Source organism: Typopeltis vanoorti, chromosome 24, assembly GCF_054136105.1.
Source record: "Typopeltis vanoorti isolate ZY-2024b chromosome 24, IOZ_Tvanoo_1.0, whole genome shotgun sequence".
NCBI lineage: Eukaryota > Metazoa > Arthropoda > Arachnida > Uropygi > Thelyphonidae > Typopeltis > Typopeltis vanoorti.
This window is the reverse complement of record NC_143572.1, coordinates 1,929,942-1,949,148: the sequence shown is the minus strand read 5'-3', so window position 1 is coordinate 1,949,148 and position 19,207 is coordinate 1,929,942. Positions and strand designations below refer to the sequence as shown.

The 19,207-nt window shown below is 34.5% G+C and overlaps 1 protein-coding gene across 1 annotated transcript in view; it reads right to left on the bottom strand.

The window, feature by feature from the left end:
- LOC150092885 (thioredoxin-related transmembrane protein 2 homolog) overlaps positions 1-19,207 on the bottom strand; it is a 123,679-nt gene that overhangs the window by 36,578 nt on the left and 67,894 nt on the right. Inside the window, exon 6 of the mRNA XM_090413755.1 lies at positions 9,041-9,106. Within this exon, the coding sequence (XP_090269881.1) occupies positions 9,041-9,106 (66 nt within the window). The remainder of the gene's footprint in view (positions 1-9,040; positions 9,107-19,207) is intronic.

The following is a 19,207-nucleotide window of genomic DNA, read 5'->3' as shown; positions in this document are numbered from 1 at the left end:
ATGTGAGCAAATATCAGAATGGGGAACTGGACAATGAGACTTATTTGTGCCTATGGTGCCACATAAGGTTCTACTAAGGTACAAGTGGAGGAATTTTTTCAGGATTTAGAGAAAGCATCTGACACAATGAAAAAGGAAAAGTTGATCCTTATTGGGGATCTAAATAGCAGAGTAGGAAACGATTGTCAGACATACAAAAATAGTTTGGAAAATTTTGGAGAAAAGAGCAAAGCTAATAATAATGGCAAATATTTGTTGGATTTCTGCTCAGGACATGGACTGGTTATTACTAACACCATGTTCCAACATAAAAATGCGCACAAATTCACATGAAGAGAAGAGGCAAGAAATAAAAGTCTCATTGTACTATATTATTGTTGACAGTGATGTTTTCTCCCTTGTACAGGACACCAGAGGGTACAGAGGATTTGAAATTAGAAGTGATCATTATTTAGTCTTGAGCAGGATAAAATTGAATTTCATATTGAAAAGAATAACATGTAAGAAAGTTTTAAGGAGAATAAAGGTTGAGCAGCTCTCAGATGTGAACTGTAGACTAAAATACACAAAGATTATTGAAGAAAAAATGAAAGTTTGAGAACAGGAATCAACCCTTGGAGATACAGTGGCAAGCCTTGAAGAAAGCCCTGATTGATTCAGCTAGAGAGGCATGAAGTTGTCTGGAAGAATAGAAAAATTAGAACTCCATGGTGGACACAGGAAGTTAAAGAGGCAATGAAGGAAAAGAAGGAAGCATATCAAAAGTTCTTGGCAAATAAGTCAGCTTGTGCTCTTAGAGAATACAGAGCACAAATGCAAGAATGCTAAACACTGTGTAAAACTAGCTAAACAAAAGTCATGGGAGGACTTTGGCAAGAATATAGAAAATAAATATCAAGAAGGTGGCAAAATATTCTGGAGGTTGTTGAAGAAGCTTAGGAATGGAGGAAAGAGTGCTGTAAAAGGAATTAGAGATGATAAAGGTGAAATGAAAACAGGAGAAAAAGATATCCTTGAAGTATGGAGTAATTACTTTGAAAAACTGCTAAATGAAACAAGCAGTGATGACAGCACAGTGATAAAAAACACTGACGAGGCATGCAGTCAGGAATACATATCCATACTTGAAGTAGAAAAAGCCATCAAAGGCTTGAAATGTGGAAAGACAGTAGGAGTAGATGATATTTGACCAGAAATGCTGAAGTACGGTGGTATAAAAGTCTTACAGTGGCTGCACTGCAAAGTTCAGAAAGAAGCCTGGAGAGAGGGACGAATTCCTGATGATTGGAGTAGAGCTCTCATAGTACTCATATATAAAAAAGGAAAGAAAACCGAATGTGAGAATTACAGAGGTATTTCCCTACTAAGTGTTCCTGGCAAGATCTATGCAAGTATACTTGAGAAACGATTGAGAAGAATTGTGGAAGAAAAGCTGGGTGAAGAACAAGCTGGATTCAGGCCAAATAGAGGCTGTCAGGATCAGATCTTCACTTTACAACAAATAGTTGAGAAAACATGGGAATATAACAAGATCTGTATTTAAATTTTGTCGATTTGGAAAACGCATATGACAAGGTGCCAAGAGAGAAGCTATTCAATACGCTGCAGTTATATGGTCTCAATGGGGCATTATATCAAGCAATACTTAGTCTTTATTTGAGTTGTAAGTCAGCAGTTAGAAGTGTAGGAAGTACAGGAAGATAGTTTAATGTTAAATCTAGTGTCAGACAAGGATGTACATTATCCCCTCTGTTATTCATTATCTATATGGATCACATTATGAAGGAAAGTGGTATTAAACATGATATCAAAATTGGAGATGTTAATGTCAGCTCTTTGCTTTATGCAGATGATGTTATACTTCTAAATAAATCCGTTACAAGTTTGCAAGATTCTTTGACTAAATTGAATAACTGTGGTAATAGATATGGTATGAAGGTCAGCAATAAAAAGACAAAGACAATGAAAATAGACAGAATCATTGAAAATGTCAACTGTGTTGTGAATGGAGAACCTATGGAACAAGTAAAACAGTATACCTAATTTGGCACGATTTTTAGTGAAGATGGTAAATTAAATACAGAAATAGACAACAGAATCAGCAAAGCTGGTATGGTGGGAAGTCAATCAATTGAATAAATTCATGTGGAATAAGAGAGAAATTAGTCGGAACACTAAATTAGCTGTATACAAGACAGTGTTCAAACCAGTTTTAACTTATGGATCTGAGAGGTGGGTCAGAAGTAAAATACTTGACCAAAAAATCTAGAGACCGCAGATATGAGAGCCTTGAGAAAGATTAAAGGCGTGAACAGATGGCATCAATGGCAATATCATATTAAACACGAGGATATTAGGAAAGAACTACACATTGTCAGCATCCAGCAATGCATTAGCAGTGCTAATTTCAGGTGGTATAGTCACTTAAACAGAATGGGTAAAGAAAGATTAGCAAAACAAGTGTTCTCTGCCAGGTTGGCAGCAAAATGATCCAAAGGAAGACCAAGATATAGGTGGATTGATATGGTATAAAGTGCCTTAGACAATAGAAATATAAAATCTGATAATGTTGGAGTCTTGACAAGTAACAGACTGATTTGGAGGAAAATTGTAGATAGGAAGTTAGTAATGATGTAATTTTTTTCATGTAGTACTATCATAGCCTGTACACCCCTGGGGTACATGGCAGGAATTTGATGATGACGACTATTGTCCATTACCAACAGATTCATTTTTTCTAAACATGTGGTTCTGTTTAAAATAACGATGGTACTTCCTTTATCAGCTCTAGTTATTACAATGTTCAGATTTGATTTTAATGATTTCACTGCTGTTAATTCGTGTTTCGTTAAGTTGCTTGTTATTGTTTTCTTATAATTTATATTTAAAATGTTGGCGGTTTCTAAATGTATTTTATCTTCTATGGTATTAGGAATGAATCTTAAGCCTCTTTCAATATTATAAATAAAATCCAGTTTGTTCATCGATCTGGGTGATACGGCAAAATACTGAGCAATGAATGTTTATCTTTGTTTAAGGCATGGCTGGATACGTTAACTACGTTACTGTTATCTGCAGGCAATTGGTGGCTCCTGTTTTCTTGCTTCTGGTTGGTTGTTAACATTCACTGTGGGGAAATTCAAATATGTCCATTGGTTTTGTCGATCTTTTAGTCTATGAAATTTGGATATGATATTTTCTTTCTTACTTTGAAGGATATGGTTCACCGTGTTGTCAGTAATCTTTTCGAGAATAATCCAAATATCTGTGTTCAAGTAACTTGAAAGTTCAGATTTTATATTTTGTACCTGGTTTTGAGTAACGGTCAAGTTTTTTCTGGTAGCCTGGATCTGTTCTCTGAGTAACGCTTTCTCCATGCTCTTCGTTGTTACTGTGTTACTGTAAGAAAACTATCTATATGAAAGAATGTTTCTCCCATGTTTCTGTATTTTTTTTTTCCACTAGAGGTCATGTCAGTAGAATAACCGGCGATCAAATCATTGTTTCTTTAGCTTACTGCGCGAAATGTAACCCAGCTTGTCCTTGTGCCCTTGTCTGTGATAATAGTTGTGGTGGTCGGCAGTAGATGGCACTGGTGTAGATGAAAATGGTGATGAAGATAGTTGCAGTTAGTGGAGTAGTGGAGACAGAAAGTTGTAGAGCAGGTGCCCTCCCTCGACGAGTCCTTGGATTCCCTGGAGGTGTTATGTAATTATAATAATAATATTTGTATATACTCCAGATGACTTTAATATGAAGGTCGAAACATCGGGCAATTAAAATAGTTATTTATAACACAGTTGTAAAGTCCATATTTCTAAATTGAATGCTGATCATCTTACAACAATAAAAGAAACGATTCTAATAATAATTTTATCATTACTTGGAAAAAGGAAAAGCAACAGCCATAGAAAAGAAAGAATATTTTAAAATGATTTCCTTAATACTATGCGATTTCTTTACTTATCATCGCCTCTCATTTGATCTGACCTTTTGCCAAGTTAATAAAAGCAATAAACTGATATTAGTATTTCCAGTTGGGAAGAAGAATTTAAGAAAAAACTAAACATTTTCATGCTAATGAAAAACTTTTCGTTTTTAGTCTTCCCTAGTTTCATAAACCAGGTATTCCATCCAGCATTACACCAGCAGTTAATTATATTGGTTGTCCCACATATAAAGTTTCTAAATACCTGTTTACATTATCATCTTCATTTACCAGAAAATATTTCTCATATCAATATATCCCTAGATTTTAAAGCAAAAGTTTGCGATCTACATTTAGAACCTTCAGATATTTATTTAGTCTTCATATAGTATCTCTTTTCACAAGCATTGCTTTGTCAGATACTATTAATTTATTTAAACAAGATTTTAACTCCTGATTTCATCAGGAGGTTTAACTTTATAATCTATTCTGGTTATTTCATTGTACAGGACAAAATTATACCAACAAGTAGAAGGAACAGCCATAAGTAATCCTTAGAATTTAATTTAGAAGAAAAAACAACTGACTAGTTTTTTTTAATTTTTCTTTTTAGATATTCATCATCATCAAATTCCTGCCATGTACCCTCAAGGGGTGTGCTAACAGGATATGATAGTACATGAAAAATTTACACCATTACTAACTTCTTATCTACAATTTTCCTCCAGATCAGTCTGTTACTTGTCAAGACTCCAATATTATCAGATCTTATATTTCTGTCATCTAAGGCACTACCATATCAATCCACCTATATCTTGGTCTTCCTCTGGGTCGTTTTCCTGCCAACCTGGCAGAGAATACTTGTTTTGCCAATCTTTCCTCGCCCATTCTGTTTAAATGACCATACCCCTGAGATTAGCTATGCTAACCCATTACAGGATGCCGACAAAGTCAAGTTCTTTCCTAATATCCTCGTTTTTAATATGATATTGCCATTGATGCCTTCTGTTCACGCCTGTAATCTTTCTGAGGACTCTCATATCTGCAGTCTCTAGTCTTTGTTCAAGTGTTTTACTTCTGCCCCAGCTCTCAGATCCATAAGTTAAAACTAGTTTGAACACTGTCTTGTATACAGCTAATTTAGTGTTCCGACTAATTTCTCTCTTATTTCATATGAATTTATTCAATTGACTTCCCACCATACAAGCTTTGCTGATTCTGTTGTCTATTTCTATATTCAATTTACCATCTTCACTAAAAATCGTGCCTAAGTAGGTGAAATGTTTTATTTGTTCCACAGGTTCTCCGTTCACAATGCAGCTGATATTTTCAATGATTCTGCCTATTTGCATTGTCTTTGTCTTTTTATTGCTAACCTTCATACCATATCTATTACAACAGTTATTCAATTTAGTCAAGGAATCTTGCAGACTTGTTGCGGATTTATTGATCAGTATAACATTGTCAGCATAAAGCAAAGAGCTTACATTAACATCTCCAATTTTGATATCATGTTTAATACCACTTTCCTTCATAATGTGATCCATATAGATAACGAATAATACAGGGAATAATGTACGTCCTTGTCTCACACCAGATTTAACATTAAAACCATCTTCCTGTACTTCCCTCAATTCTAACTGCTGACTTGCAACTCAAATAAAGACTAAGTATTGCTTGATATAATGCCCCATTGAGACCATATAACTGCAGCGTATTGAATAGCTTCTCTCTTGGAACCTTGACATATTTCCAGATCTACAAAACTCAAATAGAGATCTTTGTTATATTCCCATGTTTCTCAACTATTTGTTGTAAAGTGAAGATCTGATCCTGACAGCCTTTATTTGGCCTGAATCCAGCTTGTTCTTCACCAAGCATTTCTTCTACAATTCTTCTCAACCGTTTCTCAAGTATACTTGCATATATCTTATCAGGAACCTCAGTAGGGAAATACCTCTGTAATTTTCACATTGTTTTATTTCCCTTTTTATATATGGGTACTATGAGAGCTCTACTCCAATCATCGGGAATTCGTCCCTCTGTCCAGGCCTTCTGAACTATGCAGTGCAGCCACTGCAAGACTTTTATACCACCATACTTCAGCATTTCTGGTCGAATATCATCTACTCCTGCTGCCTTTCCACATTTTAAGCCTTTGATGGTTTTTTCTACTTCAAGTATGGATATGTAGCTGACTGTATGCCTTTTGAGTGTTTTTTTTATCATTGTGCTATCACCACTTGTTTCATTTAGCAATTTCTAGAAATAATTACTCCATACTTCAAGGATATCTTTTTCTCCAGTTTTCATGTCACCTTTATCATCTCTAACTCCTTTTACAGTGCTCTTTCCTCCATTTCTAAGCTTCTTCAATAACCTCCAGAATATTTTGCCACTTCTCGATATTTATTTTCTATATTCTTACTAAAGTCTTCTCATGACTTTTGTTTAGATAGTTTTAAAGTGTTTAGCTACATTTGTTTCTGTATTCTCTAAGAGCACAAGCTGACTTATTCGCCAAGAACTTTGGATATGCTTTCTTCTTTTCCTTCACTGCCTCTTTATCTTCCTGTGTCCACCATGGAGTTCGGATTTTTCCATTCTTGCAGACAACCTCTCTGGTTGAATCAATCAAGGTTTTCATCAAGGCTTGCTACTGAATCTCTAAAGTTTGGTTCCTGTTCTCAAACTCTTTCATTTTTTCTTCAATAATCTTTGTGTATTTTAGTCTACAGTTCACATCAGAGAGCTGCTGAACTTTTATTTGCTTTAAAACTTCTTACATGTTATTCTTTTCAATATGAAATTCAATTTTATCCTGCTCAAGACTAAATCACTTTCAATTTCAAATCCTCTGCACACTCTTTTGTTCTGCACAAGGGAGAAAACATCACTATCAACAATAATATAGTACAATGAGACTTTTCTTATTCCTAGCCTCATCTCTCCATGTGAATTTGTGCACATTTTTATGTTGGAACATGGTGTTAGTAATAACCAGTCCATGTCATGAACAGAAATCCAACAAATATTTGTCATTATTATTAGCTTTGCTCTTTTCTCCAAAATTTTCCAAACTATTTTTGTATGTCTGACAATCACTTCCTACTCTGCTATTTAGATCCCCAATAAGGATCAACTTTTCCTTTTTCATTGTGTCAGATGCTTTCTCTAAATCCTGAAAAAATTTCTCCACTTGTACCTTAGTAGAACCTTATGTGGCACCATAGGCACAAATAAGTCTCATTGTCCAGTTCCCCATTCTGATATTTGCTCACATCACTCTGCTTGAGACTGCCTGCCATTCAAGAAGCTTAGCCTCGTATTTAGTGTTGAATAGAATGGCTACTCCTTCTTTTCCTTGATTTTCATTGCCTGAATATAACATTTTGTATTTATTGTTCAGAAAGATCCCGCCAGTTTTTTTCTTTTTTGTTTCAGTCACCCCTATTATGTTGATCTGGTACTTATCTAATTCCTCAGCTAGCTCCAATTCTTTGCCATTCAGGCTTGTTATGTTGATAATACCGATCTTTTACTCTGGTGATGTTGAGTTGGGGTGTTTTTTCAGATTTGTTCCAGTAGCTGACTTTTCGTTGTTCACCCTGGTTCCCTGGTGAAAACAACAGGGGCCTTGTTTAACCAGGCAATGCCCCAGCCGGCATGAAATTTTATCATGTTGTACCATCATTTTGTAATTTGGTTTAAGCCAATGAAAATTACAATTTGGTCGGCTAAATCCCAAATTGCCAGCCCATCCTTGTTCAGTATCCAGGTAGATACTCAACAGGGTGCACCACGAGAAGGTGAGGACTGGACATTAGTTCAGAAGCTCTGGTCGATTCTCCACATTCCTTTAAAGGCTATGTGGAGGTCTCCTCTGTTATACAGGTTTGACCCTTAAGCATCAGATGGTAGTTTAAAATTTTCTGTTTTCAGAAAAGTATCTGATACTGATCATTATCCTAGTGAAAAGATTGGACCTATTGAAACCCCTATTACATCCTGCTCATATTTGTTCCAATGAAGACTTATAGCAAGCACAAATTATATCAAATCAGCTTTTATAAAAATGGCTTGAATGAATATTTTATTAACAAAGCTTTTAACAGTCTCTAGATATCCTGAAGATATCACTTGGATTCCATACATTTATATTAAAAGGATTTCTGAACATATACCTAAAGTTCTAAGACCTCTTAATATTGTAGTATTTTTTTGTCCTGTCAGGAAGATTTCTACCTTCCTTTCTTCACATAAAGACATGCCTTATCCACTCAACCTTTCAGATGTCTACCAGATCCATAATCCTCTGGTTTGTCTTGCTTTGGACACTGGCAGATCTGCAGCCATCCGTTATGAAGAACATAAATCATACATCCAGTACTATGAACCAGAACAGTCAGGCCTACAAAACACATTATCTCAACTAAACAGTTTTTATATAGAAGTAGATTCCTTATAGAGCACTTATACATAAAGATAAGTCAGTGTAGAAAGGTCTCACAACTAACAAACAGATCTGATAGTTTTGGGGTTATCCACCTTATGGGAAATATTATTACATCATTTGTATGCAAATTCCTGATTATTATACTGTTTTATACCATTGTATTTTTTTTTTAAATAATTGGGAAATTTGATCACCATTTGTTGTCCTATTAATGCTATAGTGGCACTTTTTGAAAATGATTCTTTAGCAATTTTATATTGTGTTTCATTATCACTGTACTGAGGATGCCTATGATACGTAGGCAAACATTTTACAGCTAATAAATTTGTTTAACATAAGTTTAAGTTTCCGTGTTTATTTTTTCTAAGTATGTCACAACTTGTGTATTGATATTAAAGAAGATAACATTTACAAAATTGACCAATATTTCGAGTTTACTGGATTCTAAGAGAAATATCAAGAATTTATGATATGTTCCTCACAGGAATGTACAGGCTACAGAACATATCTCAACTAAACAGTTTTTATATAGATGTAGATTCCTTATTATATAAAGATAGGTCAGTGTAGAAAGGTCTCACAACTAACAATGCTATGATAGACTATTATTTATAAGTTTATGTTGAAAGAAATATGTAAATGTTACTAAAACTTACTTTTTTGCTACCTCGGGATATCTGGTTGTATCTAATTTACCAAATTTTAAGTTATCAAGAGTATACCTAAAAATAAATTAAAAAAAAAGACAAATTAATAACTTTTCAGATATTAATGTATTATATAAATTAAGCAATCTGAATCATACAGGTCAGTCCTGTACTTATGAATGCAATTTACAACTGCTTGTACCTAAGATGGCCATCCCCATCAACAAATTCACCAAACACCACCCCCCTCCTGCAACCCATGGAGGAGGCTGTTATTGCTGTCTTCTGGGCATATTATTTAAGAAACACATTTGCTCAGGCTATTGCTGCTATCGAGGATGAGAAATTCCTCAGAGAAGATATCTGAAAGGAATATAATATCTTAAAGATATTATATTCCTTTGGTGTGAGGTTATAGCAGAATATATGAATGGTGTTTGAAAGAAGCTGATGAAAATGTATGTGCATTTGACAAAGATAAAGCCTCAGAAGAGATTAGTGGCAATTTAGTTCTGCTAACTAAAGAGCTGGAGATTGAAAGTTGACAATGAAGATGCAGAATATTCATTGGAAGCTGCAGAAGAAGAAGAAGAGCTCTCAAATGAAGACCTTACTGAACTAGAAGCTCTCATTGCTGTGTGAGAAAAACCTAGCTTTCATTCCTTTTTTTAATCAACACACCAATTCAACTTCTATGCTCCCCTTGTCCTCTTCCTATCTTCCATATAACGAAAATTCTTAATCAATATTCTATAACACTCGGAAGTTTATAGGTCTCTAGTATGTCACATCTCTTTCTTCTGTTTACCAGCATCTGCAGTCCATATACACTCAATCTGTCCTAAATCTTCCTTGATTTAGGAAGAGATTCTGTAGGGATCCTGCCAAAAGCAACTTAACAGACTTAAGTTATTGGATAAAACGACATCCACTGACCAAGAAACTTAAACTCAGAACAAACCATGCAAGATCCCTTGGAATATATGGCACACTGAAGTTACATAAAAATAATTGTCTATTCAGACCTATTGCAGATGCACAGACAGTCTTGCTTATAAAAGTCTCAAGACTGTCTAACCTTCTTTGTCCTCTTAGCTTTTTCAATAACAAAATGTCTTGCAAGAATAAAAGACATCAAAGTGGCATTTTCAGACAGGATGGTGAATTTTGACATCACCTCTCTGTTCACTAATGATCTTCACACCGAGAGAATAGAATTACTAGTCCAAGATTTTTCACTAGATTTTGTAAACTTATTCAAATTCCTGATCACATCTGGTTTCTTTATGTTATTATGGGCTACTCCATGAAGTCCTTAGACCAGGGGCTCCCAATCTTTTTGTTTCCTAGAGCACATTCTAAAATACCGGTAGGGCGACGGGCACCATCTATTTTTTCAAGCAAATTTTTTGATTTCTTTTGTTAAATGAATACATACAAAGTTTACATTATAATCAAATGTTTTATTACTTAAAAGTTTACATTATATAAACATTTAAATATATATATACATATGTGTAAGTTAGTGTGATCTTTGGCATTGCATTTCATTGGCCAGTGCTTCATAATTAGGAGAATATGATGATATTCCAGTTCTTAAATAATCATCAAGATGCTCATCAGTGAGTCGTGATCTATATTTTGATTTTATGATATTCATAGTTGAAAACAATAATTCGCAAAGGTATACAGAACCGAAAAACGATTTTATCTTGTATGCTGCTCTTTTTAAGAATGGAAACTTTTTCTATCCACTAGATTCCAGAAGTTTTCATCTGTTATATGGGATTTTAGCATAATGTCATTCTGAAGATCCAAAATTTCTAGCTCCAGTTCTTCAGCATTTACTTGAACAAGCTTTGCAATGCATGCAGCTATTTCCATTATATTTACTTGGCAAGTAAAAGAATTGATAAAAAAGGAGATCATTGGCTCGATGATAGTAAATTCCTGAAATCTCTTTTCAAACCGTTCTTTAAGCACTTGAAGATATTTAACAAATGGTGACAAGTTAAATTCACTATCCCTACCATTTTTTTCATATTTGGGAAATGAACGGGAGTTCCCATCTGCAAATGTGATATCCACAAATCCGGTTTTGCTTTAAATGAGTTTACAGAGCCTATCATTTTAGCGACATGTCTATTTTTTCCTTGCAACTCCAAATTTTAAGAATTCAATTTTTTCATGATGTCTGTGAGAAAACATAAATTCAACAGCCAGCAAAAGTCATTTAGTTCATCAAAATTTAAATTTTTGATGTGAAGATATTTTTTTATTTCTTCAATTAAGTTTAAAAATTTTGTAAGGACTTTACCTTTACTGAGCCAACGTACTTCAGTATGCAGGATGAGATCAGGTTCTTTATCTTCAATGTCTTGCAATAGGGCCTTGAAAAGTCGGTGCTGCTCGAATGGAGTTGATTATTTTTGTAACAACTTTCATAACATGTCCAAGAAGAATACGTCAGTATTCAAATTTTGTTCCATCCTGGAACAGTAGTACAACAGTTTGGATAAATGAAAAACACGCCAGTGTTCAAGCTATTTGACTGCACAAAGCTTCCTGGTGGATAATACAGTGGTAGGACATAAAGTTTGGAAATGAATGATCTTTCTTGCAGAGTGCAATAAATCCATTGATATTGCCCCATCAAGTAGTTATCTCAGACAGCTTGTGCAAAGGCATATCTATCGACTTGGCATCTATTCTGAATGTATTATAAATATATTCACCCGCTGTTCGTCCTTTCATGGGTAATATTTTCAGTAGATCTTCTTTTACAGTGAAGTTACTAAATACCATTCTCACCATAACTGCTAACTGTGCTGTGTCTGATACATCTGTTGACTCGTCAAATTGTAAAGAGAACCAGTTACATATTTCCAAGTCACTTTTTAACTGAGTTTGTATGTCCATTGAAATTACATGTACTCTTCTTGTGACGGTGTGTTATTTGACAATTGTAAATCTTGTATTGCTGACATAATCTCACGTTTGTTAGAAAATCCCTCAAATAAACAATCGGCACTAGTCAAAAATGCTTCTTTTAACAACTCGCCATCTTGGAATGGTTTTTTCTTCTTTGCGAGCATCTGAGAAATTTTTAAAGAAGCAACGGTGGCCTTTTTAGATGTTACCACATATCTAGTGAAAACCAACTGCTGGGCAGACAGGTTCAATTTTATTTGATTTATTTTTTTCGTTCTTATTTCAGATTTAAGTGGATAATTCGTATTAAAGGTGGCATGCATTGTCTGGAAGTAACGTTCAACATTATGTTTTTTTGGAATTGCAACGCTACTGTTGCACAACAAACAAACACAATTATCTTTAAAATTAATGAAACAATGTTTCCTCCCAATCAGTGTTAAAATTATAGGTTCGTTGTCTTTTACTTGATTCACTCATTTTAGGATTAAAAATCAAAATATTTCAACAATTTAAGTACAAAACACCGTTAAAATTATGTGCATATAACTAGCAACAGATAATGAACAACTTCGAATGCACGTCTACTTTACATTGTATGCATTTAATACTCGTCATGTGTCATATAGCATGCCATGAATTGTTGCGTGCTGTGCGCGTGATTATTTCAAACTATACGGCATACGGTTGAACAGCGGCAGGCACACACAAATTGGTCGACGGGCACCATGGTGCCCACGGGCATAGGGTTGGGAACACCTGCCTTAGACAATCAAGTGAAGTCCAAAACATCATACCAAGCACTATCCAACATTCATACAGTATATCTATCATACTTTGATTTGAACTCATTCACAGTCATGACACCAAGAATAGATTCTAGCAACCTATTCCACTCATACAAACAAGTGGAAGGAACTGAGATAGGCTCACTATTTACCAAATGTTGCTGACTTTTATTTATAACACCTGGGAAAAAGAATTTTCTCTCTCAACCTAAAACTATTTGGTTATGCTGATGTTTTACCAAGTTTTTGCAATCTGCAACCACACAAAGCCAAAACTCCATTTATTTCTGAAATTTACATCCCTGAATTAAATTTATGCTGGAAAAAGAATAATGGAAAAGGAATTTCATAACTGTCAATTTTTAGGGAAAGACAACGTATACTATCATATTAATTAAAAAACTTTAATGAATATTTCCTATATTTCGGTAATGTTACATTACCATCTTCAGGGAACATAAAAATAATGATATGTGCATTGCAGGCACTAACACTGAACAAATATGGCTGAACACAACAAATGAAGTCAGTACTAGAGTCCTAAAAGGTACCACCTAGTGGGCTAAATTGGGTAATAGTCTTGGCTTGGAGATTTAATGGAATAATTATCAGCACTGAGAAAGGATTAAAAATAATTTTAATATTTCCAATATTTTGTCTCTGTCACAGAGACATTTTCAGGGATTACAAAAAACTTTTTGTAACAACACACACACACACACACAAAAGCAATACAGTAGTGAGTGAAACTAAAGTCCTATCTTCTCTGAGCATTTGCAGGTGGCCTAGGATGTAAAGAGTGATCTCTAATAATTAATGTTTCCCAAATTTTGGGAAGTTTAATGCAACCGTATTTGTTTAAATTAGGTTGATTCCTGAGTGCCGATGTAGATTCAAAAAACAGTCTTTCTCTTTTGAATCTGCAGGATTCAAAAGATATAAAACAGAAGAATAATCATCCAAATCTTCCTCCACAATCACATCTTCATTACCTTCCCAGTGTGAAGGACTAGGCTGTCGCTCTTCTGGTGTAGCCTTTGTTTTTATGATGAAAATGTCCAATGTGCTTTTCTTATTCCTCTTCTTTTTATCATAAACTTGTTCATAGCAAGCAAACGCATCATGTACTTTCGTTTCTATTATTAAATAGCATTCAACATTTGGGGTCCATGTCTTCAGTCATTTTGAGAACATCGCTAACTGCAAAGAACATTTCTGCAAGATCTTCACTGTACATTGTTTAACTACCTCTTTTCCCTCTTCCTTTTCGTTTTTCTTCTTCTATAACAGTTGTTCCTCCAGTTCGACCAATCCTTCATTCGTCAACTCTTCGGGGGGGACTTTCTATGGGTTGAATTATGTCGTCATCATTCACTTCGAGATTCAGATTGTTTGCTAGGCTCACTATTACAAACTTTCAAAATCATACACAAACCTTTTTAATATCTTTTTCCATATACCACTCATATTGAGAGGCCACTTTGTCCCAAGCCACAGCAATATTTTTAATAGCATGATAAATATTGAATGCGTTCCAGAATTACATGAGAGCCTGGTCATTTCCTTATGTAGCAGAACTAGCTGGTGAAAAGTTCTCCGTAGATAATAAGCCTTAAACACTGCAAGAACTCCCTGATCCATCGGGTGGATCAATGTAGTAGTGTTTGGAGGGAGAAACATGACCTTGAAGTTGGTGAAGATCATCGCATTAAGACGTATAAAATAAGACAGATGACCTGGAGCATTACTAGAATTAATAAAATTTTTAATTCTACATTTTCTTTCACACAATAACTTTCCATTTCACTCACATAACAGTTGATTAAGGCATCCTCAAACAATTTTTGAGGAGTCATCCATGACTTCTTATTGCTCCAATAATGAACTGGAAATATGCTTCCTAATGCTTTTGAAGATTCGTGGATTCTCACTGTGCCATATCACAAATGGTTTCAGTTCATATCCAGCCACATTACCCTTTAACAGAATCGTAATATGGGTACTAAGAGCTTTCAACTTAGGCATAGATTGTAGCTTTGTGGATTAAAATCCGCTCGGGCATTTTTTTCCCAAAAAAAGGACGTCTCATCCATATTAAATATTTGCTGGGGCAATTAATTTTCCTCCGTAATAATTTTATCCAATTTTTCCACAAACTCCTTGGCAGCCTTCTACGCACTTACAGATTCCCATACATTTTCACATTATAAGCACAGAATGGCTTGAATCTCATGAACCAACCGGAAGAAGAGTTGAATTCGTAGTCATAATCGAGCCCTGCTTTCTCCTTCAACATGTTGAAGAGACTTAGTGCCTTAGTGGTTATGGTCACAGTGCTAAGGGGCGATCGTTTTTGGTTCAGGTCCTCTATGCATGATGCAAGTACCTCCTCCATATCACCGATAAAAACTTGTCTTTGCTTTGTCACTCTCGTCGATTTAATGGAAGCAGATCCTTTCCCAGCCTCGACGATTTTATCCTTATTTTTCAAAATGGTCGTCACTGTAGAATGAGACCATCCAAAGTCATGTGCAATCACATTGATGTGCTTACCAGCTTCATGTTACTTTGCAACTTGAAACTTTGTTTCAAGATCAATTGATCGCCTCTTTTTTTGTGATTCTTCGCTAAGCTTTTTAATTGGGCGTGCAGGGGTGATATTGCACAAATTATCGCAAAATATTTAACGATAAATACCAGGGGCAAATGCTGGTCTTGAAATTCATGCTTGCTCTTGTTATCATTCAGGGAGGAAATATGATTATCGGAATAATGAATTACAGGTAACCCTTGTATAACACGGATGTTAGGTTCCATAGAAATGCCGCGTTATATAAATCGCGTTACGCAAGACTCAGATCACATACAAAAGGTTATATTCCGAAATCGGTCTTTTAAAAAAAAAAATTATATAAACAATAATGACATATCCAACAAAAAATATTTTTATTTAATTCAGGTAATTCACGTAAGCTAAGAAAACATATAAACTATGACACAAATACATAGTATAAAATTATAAAAATTACAATTGTAATTAAGCTTCATTGCACGTAATGTATAAATGTTTTAGGCAAAATAAAAATAAGTGCATATTTTAATCTTTCATAACACGAGGATTTCAGGATCAGTTAATAAACATTAGTTTTGTCATGTATTCACCTGATGCATTACTGTCTTTGGAAACTTTGAATAATCCAGGAGGTGATCTTTCATTTTTCAAAATATAGGTGCGTTTTGGCATTTTTTTCCCAATATAACCCGGATTCATCAGCATTGAACATCTGGTCTGCATCATAAATGTTTATAAACTTTGAGAGTTTTATGTTTAATAAGATTTCCATCAAAGGAATTTTCTTTTGAGTGCATCTTCTTTCCAAATCATTAGAGATTTCTTCATTTTTCTCTTAAAAAATTGCATACATGAGCAATGAGCTTTGCACTTACCATTGACACAGCAATAAACACTTTCTCGGATTTTATGCTCATTGTGTTTGATTGTTGATTCATTTAAATTCAAAGTCCTTACAACAACTGGTTTTTCTCCATTTTACAACCGATCCATGATTTTAATTTTTTTCTTCGAGACAAATTTTCTTTTCAATATTCATTTTTTTCCTTTCAATGCAATTTGTGGCCATTACTATAAAAATAATTTTTTTACATAAAAAACATTACATATTAATTATGTATGTGACTCACTAGAAAATAAAATGCTCAGCTTGAGATAACACACTTATGATTTTTAATGTGCTTTCCTGGCAGAAAACGAAGACAATTTTCAACAATAAACACTTTATACAGTATACAATTGACGCACGTGTGCGCTAAAGGGTGTTTCCCCTAATATAAATTCACTACTTATTTCCCCTAATATAAAATCAACTACCTGCGCGATATGGGCAGACACAAATTTAATGAAGATAAGATTTGATTTTTTTGTCATGCGGTGAAAAATATATGAAAAGATAAAGGGTTACTACAATTTCTAGACTGTGTTTTTGTCAAAACTGTGTTGTATAAGTACCTGTCGAATAAGGGTTACTATAATTTGTAGACCGCGTTATACGAGGGTTACCTGTACTGACCATTTAAAACTATATATTTAGAAATTTATGTACATTTAATCATACAAATACAACATTTATTTATATTAGAAATGATATTCTATCTTTTTCAATTTAGCTACTTGAATACAAATTCTAACCTATGGTTCTTTATGAACTGGTCAATAACATCGTCATAAAAAGTTGGTTGTAACTTAATTTTCCCAAGCAACATGCACACTTGTAAAGGCTGCTGAAGCTCACTGGCTAGAGCTACTTTGACTGCGTATGGCCTGTGGTTTAAGCAACAGAGTGAGACGACGTGAAATGGCTGTGCGCGCGCATGAAATCACAATACTGCTGCAAGGACCTGGAAGCTTCTACAACTGAGGTAGTAGGAGCTTCCAGGTCCTACTACCTCAATTAGTAGACGATTATTGCTGCGCAAGCTTAAGACGTCTTCTGTCTACAAAAATAAAAGTCTAAATGGAATGCTTATAAATGTATGCATTTATTAACAAATAAATAGTACTTCTTTCTCAATTAATGAGCTTGCATAGCAAGCATGGAGAATTCGCCACTGGTAAATACACAAATAGCCTATTTCTCAAACACAAATTCAACAGAGGAATGGTTGAAGACACGTGCCGACTGCCAAGGGGGGGTTGCTGCTGAAAACGCTGTTGCCACTGTGCATGCTTTACCTTACGCTCACTTGCGTCTTGTTTGAAAATATAGCCGAAAATGTTATTCATTCCCTTATCGGATCAGAGATGTATCTTCGAAAGGACATAACTCGAATGGACGTAAGTCGAGGGATGACTGTACTTGCAATTTTTAATGATGTAAGTACTACATTCCCATGGTCCTAATAGCCCACATGACTGGCCAGAAATGTGGGTACTATTAGGTGTTTCTATTCAGTAAAGTTATTCTTCCACAATGAATGTGGAAGAATAACTTTGCTGAATAGAAACACACTTTATAACCTTTGTTCAGTTCTTTCTTGCTTTATGTAACTTCAGTAGCTAATTGTACGTTTCACTCTGATAATGTAAAGCGAGATGCATCACAAAATATTAGTGATTTGCATTAAATTCATTACTTCATTATGTAATTTACATGTATTGTCAGTTAATTAGAATCCTATATTCATTACATAGTTCTTTTTTTGTGTGTGTTAGCATCTCTTCTGTCTTATTAATAATAGACAGCTTGCATATGCTAGTATTTTGTTGAAGATAGTTCACTGATAATACATAGGATTCATTTTTATTCAGGAATAGATAAATTTTTACTCACTACACCTATTCATTCCAAAGCATGGAATGAATATGTTCCATCCCCAACAGACACTATACTGCAGATGCAAAACAGTTTTATTGTAGCACAAAAACCATATCTAACTAAATATATTGTTCTAATATCCTCCTCTTGTTCCATTGTTTATAATGCTGTCATTGGGTGCAGAAAGCAAACAGTTTATGTAAAAAACAATTTTCTACAGCAAATAAAGATGTAAACATATCTATGTGTGTGTGTGTGTAACTTGAAATTGACTATGCAGGCTAAAGGCAATCCAAAAGAATTTTATCCTTATGCTGCAAGCAAAAAAGAAGAAACAATGAATGTGGAAGAATAACTTTAGCTGAATAGAAACACACTTTATAACCTTTGTTCAGTTCTTTCTTGCTTCATGTAATTTCAGTAGCTAATTGTATGTTTCACTCCGATAATGTAATGCGAGATGCATCACAAAATATTAGTGAATTGCATTAAATTCATTACTTCATTATGTAATTTACGTGTATCAGTTAATTAGGATCCTATGTTCATTACATAGTTTTGTGTGTGTGTTAGCATCTCTTCTGTCTTATTAATAATAGACAGCTTGTATATGCTAGTATTTTGTTGGCGATAGTACATAAATTAATTAATACTATGTACTGATAATACATAGGATTAATTCTTATTCAGGAATAGATAAATTTTTTACTCACTACACCTATTCTTTCCAAAGCATGGAATGAGTATGTTCCATCGCAACAGACACTATACTGCAGAAGCAAAATAAACAAGTAGTTTTATTGTATCACTAGTTGCTGCTAAATACAGCAACAATTAGTGCAATCAGTGACAACTGGAATGACACTCCATAATGAAAAACATGATAGACACCATGCTGCATGATACAAGCAAAACAGTTTTATTGTAGCACAAAAACCGTATCTAACTAAATTTAGTTGTTCTAATATCCTCCTCCTCCTCCTCTTGTTCCAGTGTTTATAATGCTATCATTGGGTGCAGAAAGCAAACAGTTTATGCAAAAACCAATTTTCTACAGCAAATAAAGATGTGTGTATATATATATATATGTGTGTGTGTGTGTGTGTGCGCGCGCGCGTGCGTGT